Genomic DNA, 12,791 nt, shown 5'->3' with positions numbered 1-12,791 from the left:
CATGTGGCAATTTTTCCGCGTGTGCTAGTTTTGTGTGTGGCGAGTTTTGCGTGAGCCTAGTTTTGCATGTGGCGAATTTTGCGTGTGGCGAGTTTTGAGCGGCGACTTTTGTGTTTCGACTTTTATGTGGCGAGGTTGGTGTATGTGTGGTGAAATCTGTGCTGAGGGTGGTATATGTGTTCAAGCACATGGTAGTGTGTGGCGCATTTTGTGTGTGTGTTCATATCCCCGTGTGTGGTGAGTATCCCATGTCGGAGCCCCACCTTAGCAACTGTACGGTGTATACTCTTTGGCGCCATCGCTCTCACTCTTTAAGTCCCCCTTGTTCACATCTGGCAGCTGTCAATTTGCCTCCAACACTTTTCCTTTCACTTTTTCCCCATTATGTAGATGGGGGCAAAATTGTTTGGTGAATTGGAACGCGCGGGGTTAAAATTTCACCTCACAACATAGCCTATGACGCTCTCTGATTCATTATACTGTGCTCACACAGGCCTGTACAAGCTTCTCTCCCTGCAATACAAAGTGTGACGGAGCTGTGCAATGGAGTCTGCATTCCAAGCCGGGCGGCGCATGTCCTTTTATAACCTCTGATGTCACACGGCCAGCCAATCACAGTAATGCCACAACCAAGATGGCTACAACATTACAGTGCCTCACAGTCAATCCCTGCATGCTTATTGGCTGCGTAACAGGCGCCAAAGATGCGGGACTGGGATGCATTCGCGTCTTTATCCAAACTGTGTTGTTTTAAGCTCAATACTTTTTTTTTTTTGTCACTTTCGTATAATATTGGTAGTTTCTTCAGATCTCTGACTTATACTGTTCTCCGCAGGGTTGGCGGACTGCGTCCTAGCTCTCGGCTTCGAGAAGATGGAACGAGGCTCATTAAAACCCATGGTTGGTATTTAATTTACTGTCGTGATACGGTTTCATGCTGTGATATCAGCAATTTATGAGATATAAAAAAAAATAACTTCTTTAAATAACTTTTTTGGGTAACTTTTGTATATTTTAGTACACGGACCGAGCCAACCCAATGGATAAACATGTGGAGGTTGTAGCCAACAAGTATGGCCTGGAACCTGCTCCATTGGCTCCCCAGTTGTTTGGCAGAGCTGGATTAGAACACATGGAGAAATATGGTAAAATTGTGTGAAAATGTATATTGTTTCTTGGAGATAAGCACAATTCTAATCAGATTTATTGCCGCCAAATTCGTGCTCCCGTGAAGTGAGGTCACTGGCTGGGGTTCAGAGAGGATTGTGAATTTTACTATATACTGGAGTATTGCAGTATTTGGTAGGTGATCAGATGATTTCAGGCTCAAGTCCTCTAAGGGGACTTACATAAAATGAGTGGAAAGAGTTTCTGTAAAATAAAAAAAATCAAATTGGCCCCTCTTCCCAATCCATACATTTGGAGATTAAATTAAAAAAAAAAACGCATAAAGTAATATTAAAAAAAAAAAAGTGTTCAGAAATGTGCGATCTATCCAAATATATAACACATTAATCAAAACTCCAGAATTTTTTTTGTTTTTCTTTGGCCATCAAAACATCTTATTTACCCCAAAATGGTATCAGGGTGCAAATAAAAAAAAATAAAAAAAAACCTTATCCAGACCTGGATCCCAAAAAATAAAAAAAATGTTATGGGTTTCTGAAAATAACAACATAAGTGAAAATTATTTCTTTTTTTCTTACAAATTTCGGAAATTTTTTTTTCACCACTTGAATATAAAAAAAGCCTATACATATTTGGTGTCTGTGTACTCGTACTGACCTAGAGAATCATATATTACCAGGTCAGTTTTACCATATAGTGAACACGGTTAAAAAAAAAAATCCAAAAAACAAGTGACGGATTGACGGCTATATTGAAAAGGAAAAAAAGATATGGCTCTTGGAAGAAGGAGGGCAAAAAAGTGAAGGCACAAAAAAAATGGACAATTGCAAGGTCATAAAGTGGTTAATACCAGGGCTGCGCTGTAAAATATAGTTACGGTAAAATCGTGGGTTACATGACCATCTTGCAACCGTAAATTGGGGGAAATGTTTAATAATACATAAGTTTTCCAGTTTGTCGCTCCGGTGTCAGCACCTTCCTGCTCCAGAGATGTTCTATGAACGCAGCCTGTGTGCTCGTCCTGTACTGCTCCACTGCTGATGTCAGTGCCATAAGGGATGGGATGCTTGATTTTTTTTTTTTTTGAGTCGTTAGATATGAGAACCTTAGATATAGGGGATGACTGGGAAGGTCGCGTTCACCCTCCTTGTCAAACTCTCAATAAGTACAGTATATCATTTTTTCTATTTTTTTTTTTTGCTCGTAGGAACAAAGATGGAACATTTTGCGAAGATCGCCTGGAAGAATCACAAACACTCAATAAACAATCCGTGAGTCGTATAAACCGTCAGTCATCAGCTGTGACCCCATTCTCTAGTCCTATATGAGACTGTCAGTTTAGATGAAGATCTCCATAGTTGGTCCAGAATTTACAGGACCGTGAAAAGCCGATATGTGAAGCCGAAATTATAGTCGACCGTCCTCGAAAAGCAATCCTTGTGTTAGATGAGCGTCTTGGAAATGGTCAAAGAATCTTATTATTTCCGTGCATTCTTTTCTGTAGCTGGAGATGCTTTACACCGCAGCCATCACTCGCTCGTTTCATCTTCTCCTCTCTGCAGGTTTTCACAGTTTCAAGAGGAATACAGCTTGGATCAAGTGAAGAATTCCCGGAAAGTGTTTGATTACCTCACCGTTCTTCAGTGCTGGTAAGCAAAGCCTAATAGTGGGGTATGGAGTCTAATAAATATTAGTCTGCCCTGATTCAGCTGACCTTTGCCCTCATATATAAAGGGCTTCCTGAGAATTCCCCCTCCTAATTGCAGCAAATGGATGCTCAGCTGAAATGAGCATGCACGCAGAGGTCATTCTGGGCCAAACGAGATTTCCACTGATTTCTTTTTAACTTCTGTACTCCAGTCCTACTTCTGACGGTGCAGCAGCTGCCATCCTGGTAAGTGAGGATTTCGTGAGGAAGCACGGACTGCAGCATCAGGCGGTGGAAATCGTGGCCCAGGAGATGGTGACGGACACGTCCAGCACGTTTAATGAGGAGAGCTGCATCAAGGCGGTGAGTGCAACGCGGGCAGACTCCGCTTGGCATATAGTGTGTGTGTGTGTATATATATATATATATATATATATATATATATATATATATATATATATATATATGTATATATATATATATATATATATATATATATATATATATATATATATATATATATATATATATATATATATATATATACTAGATTGTGGCCCGATTCTAAAGCATCGGGTATTCTAGAATATGCATGTCCCCGTAGTATATGGACAATGATGATCCCGGAATTCGCGGCAGACTGTGCCCGTCGCTGATTGGTCGAGGCGGCCTCGACCAATCAAAGAGGCTGGATTTCCAGGACAGACAGACAGAAAGACAGACAGACGGAAAAACCCTTAGACAATTATATATATAGATATATATCTCTATGCCAAATAGCAAAATCGGCTGAGCTGCACATAGCAACCAATCAGAGTGCAGCTTTCGCTTTACCAGAGAAGTGAAAACTGAGCGTTGATTGGTTGATATTTGCAACAAAGCCAGCCTTAATATTAGACAGTTTTTTTTATTATCTCCCCCATTGTGTGCACTTTTAAAAAGTGAAATTATGATGTGCATCTTATATGTAAAGTTTTTTTTTTTTGCTATATATATATATATATATATATATATATATATATATATATATATATATATATATATATATATATATATATATATATATATATATATTTATTTTAATATAACTTTACAGCTGGGGAAATAAGTATATGATCCCTTGCTGACCTTGTAGGTTTGCCCGCTGACAAAGACAAGCATAGCCTATAATTTTAAGGGTAGTTTAATTTTAACATTGAGAGATAGAATATCAAGAATAAAATCCAGAAAATCCCATTGTGTAAATTTATATAATTTATTCAATGTGATTTTACTGTCGGCACCATGACCTTAGCATCCAGTCTCTCTCCTACAAAAAGAAACAAACTCAAGACATGAATTGTCCCCGATATTAAGGGAAAGGCCACGGAGACTTTATATCGGGCTTTTTTTTATAACTTTACATTTTGCAAAATACAATATAGGTTTAACAATGATAAATGTAAGGTTATACACATGGGAAGAAGGAATCAATGTCACCATTACACACTGAATGGGAAACCACTGGGTAAATCTGACAGGGAGAAGGACTTGGGGATCCTAGTTAATGATAAACTTACCTGGAGCAGCCAGTGCCAGGCAGCAGCTGCCAAGGCAAACAGGATCATGGGGTGCATTAAAAGAGGTCTGGATACACATGATGAGAGCATTATACTGCCTCTGTACAAATCCCTAGTTAGACCGCACATGGAGTACTGTGTCCAGTTTTGGGCACCGGTGCTCATGAAGGATATAATGGAACTAGAGAGAGTACAAAGGAGGGCAACAAAATTAATAAAGGGGATGGGAGAACTACAATACCCAGATAGATTAGCGAAATTAGGATTATTTAGTCTAGAAAAAAGACGACTGAGGGGCGATCTAATAACCATGTATAAGTATATAAGGGGACAATACAAATATCTCGCTGAGGATCTGTTTATACCAAGGAAGGTGACGGGCACAAGGGGGCATTCTTTGCGTCTGGAGGAGAGAAGGTTTTTCCACCAACATAGAAGAGGATTCTTTACTGTTGGGGCAGTGAGAATCTGGAATTGCTTGCCTGAGGAGGTGGTGATGGCGAACTCAGTCGAGGGGTTCAAGAGAGGCCTGGATGTCTTCCTGGAGCAGAACAATATTGTATCATACAATTATTAGGTTCTGTAGAAGGACGTAGATCTGGGGATTTATTATGATGGAATATAGGCTGAACTGGATGGACAAATGTCTTTTTTCGGCCGTACTAACTATGTTACTATGTTACTATGTAATATGTATTCGTTGATCCTGCATCAGGAAAAAACGAATCTTGTCACAAGCATTTGACCAACGAGGGTCGGAGGAGCCGACGCCATCATATTAATCAGGAGCTCTCACAACATTGGGTTCCGTGACACCATTAAATTCATTGAGAATGCTCGTTTTTTTTATCCTAAGTCATGTGACAAGGCTCGTTAAAGGGTCGACATTGACTGTTAGGATTGCTACTTCCTGTAGGTGGCACTAGCGTTCTAGTCCTCTTCCTCTCTGAAGGGACAATTTGCATATTTTAACTATTATTATTATTTTTTTCTTCTAGGTTGGATTTGACATGAGCAGGGTCGCAGCGGAGAGGTGTTACCAGAAGGCTGGTGTGAAGCCGACCGATGTGGACGTGATCGAGCTTCATGACTGCTTCTCTGCTAACGAGCTCATTACATACGAGGCGCTCGGCCTCTGCCCCATAGGTAATCCAACGTCTCTAATCATTACTTGTTTGTTTTTTTTTGTCTAATGACTGAAAATAAACCATTAACTTAAATGCCTGTATTTGTTCTAAAATATAAAAAATATATATAATTTTCAAGTGTGTACCATTAAAAAAAACAAAAAACATTCCAGCATATTTATCCTTGATGTGGTCATAAACCAGCTGAAGACGATCTTAGAGAGATATAAGAGTTACAAACTTTATCTTTGGTTCACTGATGGATTCTCATTTAACTCCTTCTGCAGCCAGCAATAGACAGTGCGGTACGGTGGATATTAAATGAAATTCAATTGCTAAAATGATTTTAGCCCCAAATACACACATTTAAATAAGGAAGAAAGAAAGCTGTCCCTAAAGGTGGACAATCCCTTGATCATTATGTTGGGGATCTTTGGGTCCTGGTTCTATAGTTGGACCAGGACTTGTAATTGTCAGGTGCAAAAAAAAAAAAAAAAAGTGCCCATCTGCCACCTCTTTGGACCTGACCTGAGTGAGCGTCACCTCTGACCTGTTTTTCTTGGATTCCTTCTTGCAGGTAAAGCAGGAGAATTGATTGACAGAGGAGATAATACATACGGAGGACGCTGGGTCATCAATCCGAGTGGAGGTCTGATCTCCAAGGGGCATCCGCTGGGTGCAACAGGTCAGCATTGCCTAAAATTGTTGTAATCGGTGGATCTCCGATGCAGATTTTAAATAATCCCAACATCTGTTTGAAGCTGGTTTATTTTATTTTTAAATGTATTTATTTATTAGGCTACTTTCACACTAGCGTCGGAATCTCCCCGTCGCAATGCGTCGGGCAGAGATTCCGACGCCAGCGTTTAACGCACTGCACAACGGAGGCAGCGGATGCATTTCTCCGGCGCATCCGCTGCCCCATTGTGACGTGCGGGGAGGTGGGGGCGGAGTTCCGGCCGCGCATGCGCGGTCGGAAAAAGCGGTCCGTCGGGAGCAAAAAACGTTACATGTAGCGTTTTTTGCTCCCGACGGTCCGCAAAAGCAATCCGTCGCAAATGCGTCGTCAATACAAGTCTATGGGGAAAAACGCATCCTGCAAGCACTTTTGCAGGATGCATTTTTTTTCTGCAAAACGACGCATTGTGACGGATTGCAGAAAACGCTAGTGTGAAAGTAGCCTTAGTTGTTCCCGCAGGTTATCCATTGATAATCGTGGCTTCTTAGGCGATCATACACTCTGCAGATAAATTGCTAATCTCTTGCCTATTATCAGTGGCCGCTTGGTTTTACAGAAATCTTACAGCCAATTACAATAGGCCACTAGCCATTAATATCTGATGCTGCACACTGCTACATTAGGAAGACTCTTCTCGGCAGATTCGTGTGCTTGTTCTGTTTTTTATCTAATATTCTATTCTGCCCAATATGAAGGTGTGACCGATCGTACTAAACATGCGTGATTTCCTTTCTTTGTGTTGTCCACGTTCTAATTGTCGGGTTCTCGACGTTTGTTGCTTTAGATCTGATCTATTTTTGTGAAAAAGCTTCAGAATCTGCAAACGTGAACATTTTCCTGTTCAGTTAAAGAAATTGTTATTGAAGAGAATTTGTTTTTTTTTCTGGATATTTGTGCTTGGAGATTTACTTAAAAAAACACTTGAGACTCTTCTGATTAACTAAATCTAGGCACTGTCCAAACTCTTCAAGAAATTAAAAACTCCCACAAAGTGTCCACAGTGAAGCAGCATTTCCACAAGCTATTTCCACTGCTTAAAAAAAAAATATATATATATATATATAACGTCATGTTTTGAAGCAGAAGATGTTCCAGGAAAACACAGGTGGTTTTCTACCATCATATGTGTCCGTGTGTGTGTCCAGGTCGAATCTGCCTGGAATAGATGTCATGTGCATATGTGCCCTAACAGTTTTTTCCTTCAGGTTTTAGATGTGAAATTTTTACCACTTTTATAGTTACAATTGTGGCAAAACTTAAAGGGTCCGCTGGGGTCTCTAGACTGAGAGAATGCCAGGGTGGACCCACATCTCCACAGCTCTTTTGAGCTACAGCCACTCATCCATTTCCATTTTCACATCCATGTAACACTGACCAAACTGTCATGTATCATCTGTTTTTCTTCCATTTTTTTTCCTCATCCATTTTTAAAAACCGAAGTAGTCTGTTCACTTTTTTTTCATTAATCCATTCACCTGGATCATTTAAAATCCGCAGACTCTGCAGCCTCCTTTGTGCCTGCGAGGCGGCTGAGATTGGGTTAGGAGACCAACAGTCAATATACATTGTGGCCTGTCTGCTGACTGCGACACACGGATGTGTGAATCCGGCCTCAGGCATAATACATACAGGTGACCTTCACCATGTGCGGACCGCCCGGGAGTCTCCTGACATGCCTACGAGGCGACTGGGTACATCCAGACTTCTGGGTCCCATTGACCAACCCTTGCACATACAACAGCTGCTTCTTTGGGGCAGACTTTAAGGGTATGTGCACACTTACTGGATACACGGCAGATTCTCCATCCTCCTTGTCCTGGTGGAGAATCAGAGTTGGGTCTCATTCAGACGTCAGTGTTTGTTCACGTTTGCAAGAAAAAGTGGTACGAGTGTCATTAGTGTTTGGTCCACGTGTCACGTTTATAATAGGTAAAATCATGGACAGAACACGTACATGAATAACTATTGTCTGATAAGGCCCAACAGTGCTTTACTTAAAACCCTGCAGAGCTGATTGAGCTGAGCGTGTCCATTTATGCAGTGGATATTCACTGTGGATCCCCCTTTGTTGAAATGTTAGGGGGTTTCACAATTTGCACGGCAATGAAATCTGCACAAAAAAATCCATGTACCGTTTGGTTCGTGTTTAGTTTCGGGTTTTCTCGTGGGGGATGTACCCTGACTTTAAGGAACTTCTATTTAAGCAGATATTTCTTGCCCAACCCTACTTTCATCTGAAAACAACACCTTGGACCACTGACAACAGTCCAGTTCTTTTTCTCCTTGGCCCAGGTAAGACCCTTCTGGCGTTGTCTGTTGGTCATGAGTGGCCGGACACAAGGAATGTGACACTTGTAGCCCATGTCCTGGATACGTCTGTGGGTGGTGGATCTTGAAGCAGTGACTCCAGCAGCAGTCCACTCCTTGTGAATCCTCCAAATTTATGAATGGCCTTTTTTAACAATCCTTTCCAGGCTGCGGTTATCCCGGTTACTTGTGCACCTTTTTCTACCACACTTTTTTCCTTCCACTCAACTTTCCATTAATATGCTTGGATACAGCATTCTGAACAGCCGGCTTCTTTAGCAATGACCTTTTGTGGCTTCTCCTCCTTGTGGAGTGTGTCAGTGACTGCCTTCTGGACATCTGTCAGGTCAGCAGTCTTCCCCATGATTGTGGAGTCTACTGAAATAGACTAAGGGACCTTTATAAACACTTAGGAAGCCTTTACTGGTCTTTTTGGTTAATTATTCTAATTTACTGAGATAACGACATTTGGGTTTTCATTGGCTGTAAGCCATAATCATCAACATTAACAGAAATAAACACTTGAAATTGATCACTCTGTGTGTAATGACTCTATAGAATGAATTTCACTTTTTGTATTGAAGAACTGAAATAACTTTTTGATGGGTTTCTAGTTTTGTGAGAAGCACTTGTATCACCTGGTTCTCCAGCTTTTTGCTGCAGCTCTTTCCTTTGTCTAATGGAGGAGGATCGGGGCCCGTCCTCTTTAGCCCCATTAGGGCACTTGTGACGGCGTCATTCTGTGCACGATGATTTTTGTAAAGAAAGATCCAGCTTCACGAAAATCCCCAAAACTCTTCTTTATTGTTGCGAATTTAAAATGCCATGGTAGTAGATAAAACCGCTGGTTCTGATAACATGATTAAGGGTTTCACTACCTGCAATCACTACCATGGCTTATTAATTCACCGACTGGAGTGGGTTTTTTTTTTTTCATTCCCACCAATAAAGAAGAGTTTTTGGATTTTCGTGAAGCTGGATCTTTCTTTCTCTGCAATCATTGACGTCCATGGTCACGGACGCTTCCTTTGCTCCGGATCGTCAAATCGCGCATGCGGGTGAGCTGGACTCTTATCTTTCAGTGATTTTTGCCCCACAACCTTTCACCCTTTTATGTGCAGAACTATTGTATAATTATGGGATACGTAAACCACGGCGACTACCCACAGTACATGGGATCTGCAGACCTTGTACAGCGACACTAATAATCATACCTGATGTAGGGTAAAAGCCAAAGCCCAGGTGGAAGGAATCGGGCCGGATCAGCGCTTATCTGCCTGTTTATATGACATTCTGGAATTTGTGCCTTCTTATCTCCGTGCTTGATAGAGATAACGAGACTTTACACTGCGGGGATGAACTTCACTCTCATGGAGCTGGGTCACCTCTGACATTCATCAGAAACACAGATATCAGGACTTTTTGCCAAAGATTAAGAAAAAAAAACGTGGATAGCCTGGCACCGGACAACTGCCAGAGATCGACCCAACCCGATGATAGGTTAGACGTCTCGAGTATATCCGGCCCTTTATACAGAGAGGCCATCTCTCCACATTTAACTCTAATTTGTGTCCTTGGTAAGGACGGTTTGACCCATCCATACATGGTCCGAACTGGCAATGGGTCTCTTGACCTGATAACAGATCGTTTTGTGGTCATATATGAGGCTTTTGAGTCCAGGTCAAGAGCCCTATGGTCGATCCGACCACCATGGTCCGTACTCGGATCGTGACAGTAGGCAAGCTGCAACACATCCAAAGTTCATTAACGCAGCCCATACCTTCACCCTACTCTCAACGTCACTAGTGGGCCCAAATACCAGAAGAGGTGCAGAAGTTTCCATAAGGGAGGGTCCACAAGGTTTTGCTGTGGTTTTTAATATGGTTGGGATTTTTTTTTATTTATGACTTGTATATAAATTAATAAATGTATCTGTTAAATAGGGGCAATATAGATGATACTTAGGGATAGGAGTATTTTTGAACAGCCATAAACTTGAGTCTCAAAAAAACATAAGAAATTTAGCGCATGCTATGATGGTTTGGGCTCTTGGTCCAGGTGAAAAAAAAACATAATCCGACCTGCCCTATTCAATAACATTGGTCCCACAGCACATGTCCATGTAATGGCCGGCTCCGCGCACCCGTGCAACACGGACAATTCTTGTGAATGCACCTTATTGAGATCAGCTGGCACGGTTGTCATACAGGAAAAAAAATAATTTTATGTAGTTTTTTGCATAGTGGAATCGGCTTTGATAGTGTTGTTATTTTTTTTTTTTTTGGCCACATTAGCCAAATGAAGCCTCTCCGGGAATGATCTCAGTAACGACAAAAAAAATGAGTTCCTGTGCTGGGCAGTGAGGGGTTAAGTGGCTGAGCTGCAGTTGTGCATCTCAGCAGGTAGAGGGCGCACTAGAGCCGGAAGCTCAGCTGTTCCTCTACCTCTTGTGTGTCCGCAGGCCTGGCTCAGTGTGCAGAGCTCTGCTGGCAGCTCAGACATCAGGCCGGGAAGAGACAGGTACCAGGAGCCAAGCTCGCCCTGCAGCACAACATTGGACTTGGGGGAGCCGTTGTGGTTACGTTGTACAAGATGGGGTTTCCAGACGCAGCAGCGAGGTAAGAGGTCTGCACCGCAGGCTTGTGTGTAATAATGTCACTACTGTGTAATATTGTGATTTCTCATGTAATGGAACTCGTGTCATATTCTGCTTTCTGGTGTAACCTCAGCTGTATAGTGAATATATACGTTATTGCAGTGCGTGATCTGCGCAGATCGCGCCCTGTACACACCGTGCCTGTAAGGTCAAAGATCCCGGCAGGGAGAGGAGACAATAACCCTGAGAAAGTGATGCATTCTGGGAAATCTATAGGAGATCTATAGTGACGGGGCCATTTACTAACACCGATCTTCAGATCCCGAGATGTTCTTCTATCTACAGATCCCATACCCCATACATAAAGGAATAGCGCAGTTTATCCTCTCTCCATTTTCTATACCCGAGTGCTATTGCTCTCTGTTATCACAGGTTTCAGCTGCCTGCAGTATTCCTTATTGAGCTTGCAATAAATGTATCTACGCGCACTGTCTAGGCCATTTTCTCAATGGAAAGTGTCATGGCAGGTTGTACTTCCACCAATCTTTTTTTTTTTTTTTTTTTTTTTTTTTAAGATCAGCAGGTCTTGAAAAGATGGCAGTCCAGCCTAATATTTTAATTTTATCTATTAATCACTAAAGTTTAAAAGAACTAAAAAAATATAAACACTGTCAGGGGGGAATGTATAATATAGTATGATATATATATATATATATATATATCTACTATATAAAACTGAATATGTGTGTGTATGTGTGTATGTCCGGGATTGGCATCTGCACCGTCGCAGCTACAGCCACAAAATTTTGCACAGTCACACGTCTGGACCCCGAGAGCGTCATAGGCTACGTTGTGAGGTGAAATTTTAACCCCGCGCGTTCCAATTCACCAAACAATTTTTCCCCTATCTACATAATGGGGAAAAGTGAAAGGAAAAGTGTTGGAGGCAAATTGACAGCTGCCAGATGTGAACAAGGGGGACGTAAAGAGTGAGAGCGATGGCGCCAAAGAGTATACACCGTACAGTTGCTAAGGTGGGACCCCGACATGGGATACTCACCACACACGGGGATATGAACACACACACAAAATGCGCCACACACTACCACGTGCTTGAACACATATACCACCCTCAGCACACATTTCACCACACATACACCAACCTCGCCACATAAAAGTCGAAACACAAAAGTCGCCGCTCAAAACTCGCCATGCGCAAAACTCACCACATGCAAAAACTAGGCTCACGCAAAACTCGCCACAAGTGCAAAACTCACCTCATGGAAAACTCACCACACGCAAAACTTGCACACGCGCAAAAATTGCCACATGCACAAAAGTTGCAACACATGCAAAAGTTGCCTCACACAAAACTTGCACATACTCAAAAGGCACCACACATAAAACTCGCCACGCGCAAAAACTCTCCATGCACAAAACTTGCTGCACACAACTTGCTGCACTAACCTGTCACATGCAACTCGACACACAAAAAGTTGCTACACGCATGTCGCCACACAAAACTCATCTCACAAAAGTCGCTACATGCATGTCGCCACACGCAACTCAACACACACAACTTGACAAACGAAACTCGCCCTAAAACACACACAAGTCTGGTATTAGCCTTCAAAAATAAAAATCTGATTAATAAGCAGACAAACTACAAGAGCAACAAATGTACCAT

At 41.9% G+C, this 12,791-nt stretch overlaps 1 protein-coding gene across 1 annotated transcript in view; it reads left to right on the top strand.

The window, feature by feature from the left end:
* Positions 1-12,791, top strand: part of SCP2 (sterol carrier protein 2) — a 38,265-nt gene that overhangs the window by 16,311 nt on the left and 9,163 nt on the right. Inside the window, exons 5-12 of the mRNA XM_069737895.1 lie at positions 836-900; positions 1,019-1,145; positions 2,336-2,399; positions 2,691-2,777; positions 2,989-3,139; positions 5,334-5,481; positions 6,040-6,147; positions 10,970-11,126. Of these exons, the coding sequence (XP_069593996.1) occupies positions 836-900; positions 1,019-1,145; positions 2,336-2,399; positions 2,691-2,777; positions 2,989-3,139; positions 5,334-5,481; positions 6,040-6,147; positions 10,970-11,126 (907 nt within the window). The remainder of the gene's footprint in view (positions 1-835; positions 901-1,018; positions 1,146-2,335; positions 2,400-2,690; positions 2,778-2,988; positions 3,140-5,333; positions 5,482-6,039; positions 6,148-10,969; positions 11,127-12,791) is intronic.

The sequence above is a fragment of the Ranitomeya imitator genome, chromosome 8 (assembly GCF_032444005.1).
Source record: "Ranitomeya imitator isolate aRanImi1 chromosome 8, aRanImi1.pri, whole genome shotgun sequence".
In the NCBI taxonomy this organism is placed as follows: domain Eukaryota; kingdom Metazoa; phylum Chordata; class Amphibia; order Anura; family Dendrobatidae; genus Ranitomeya; species Ranitomeya imitator.
The sequence above is the reverse complement of the archived record's forward strand: the minus strand, read 5'-3'. Positions and strand labels throughout refer to the sequence as shown.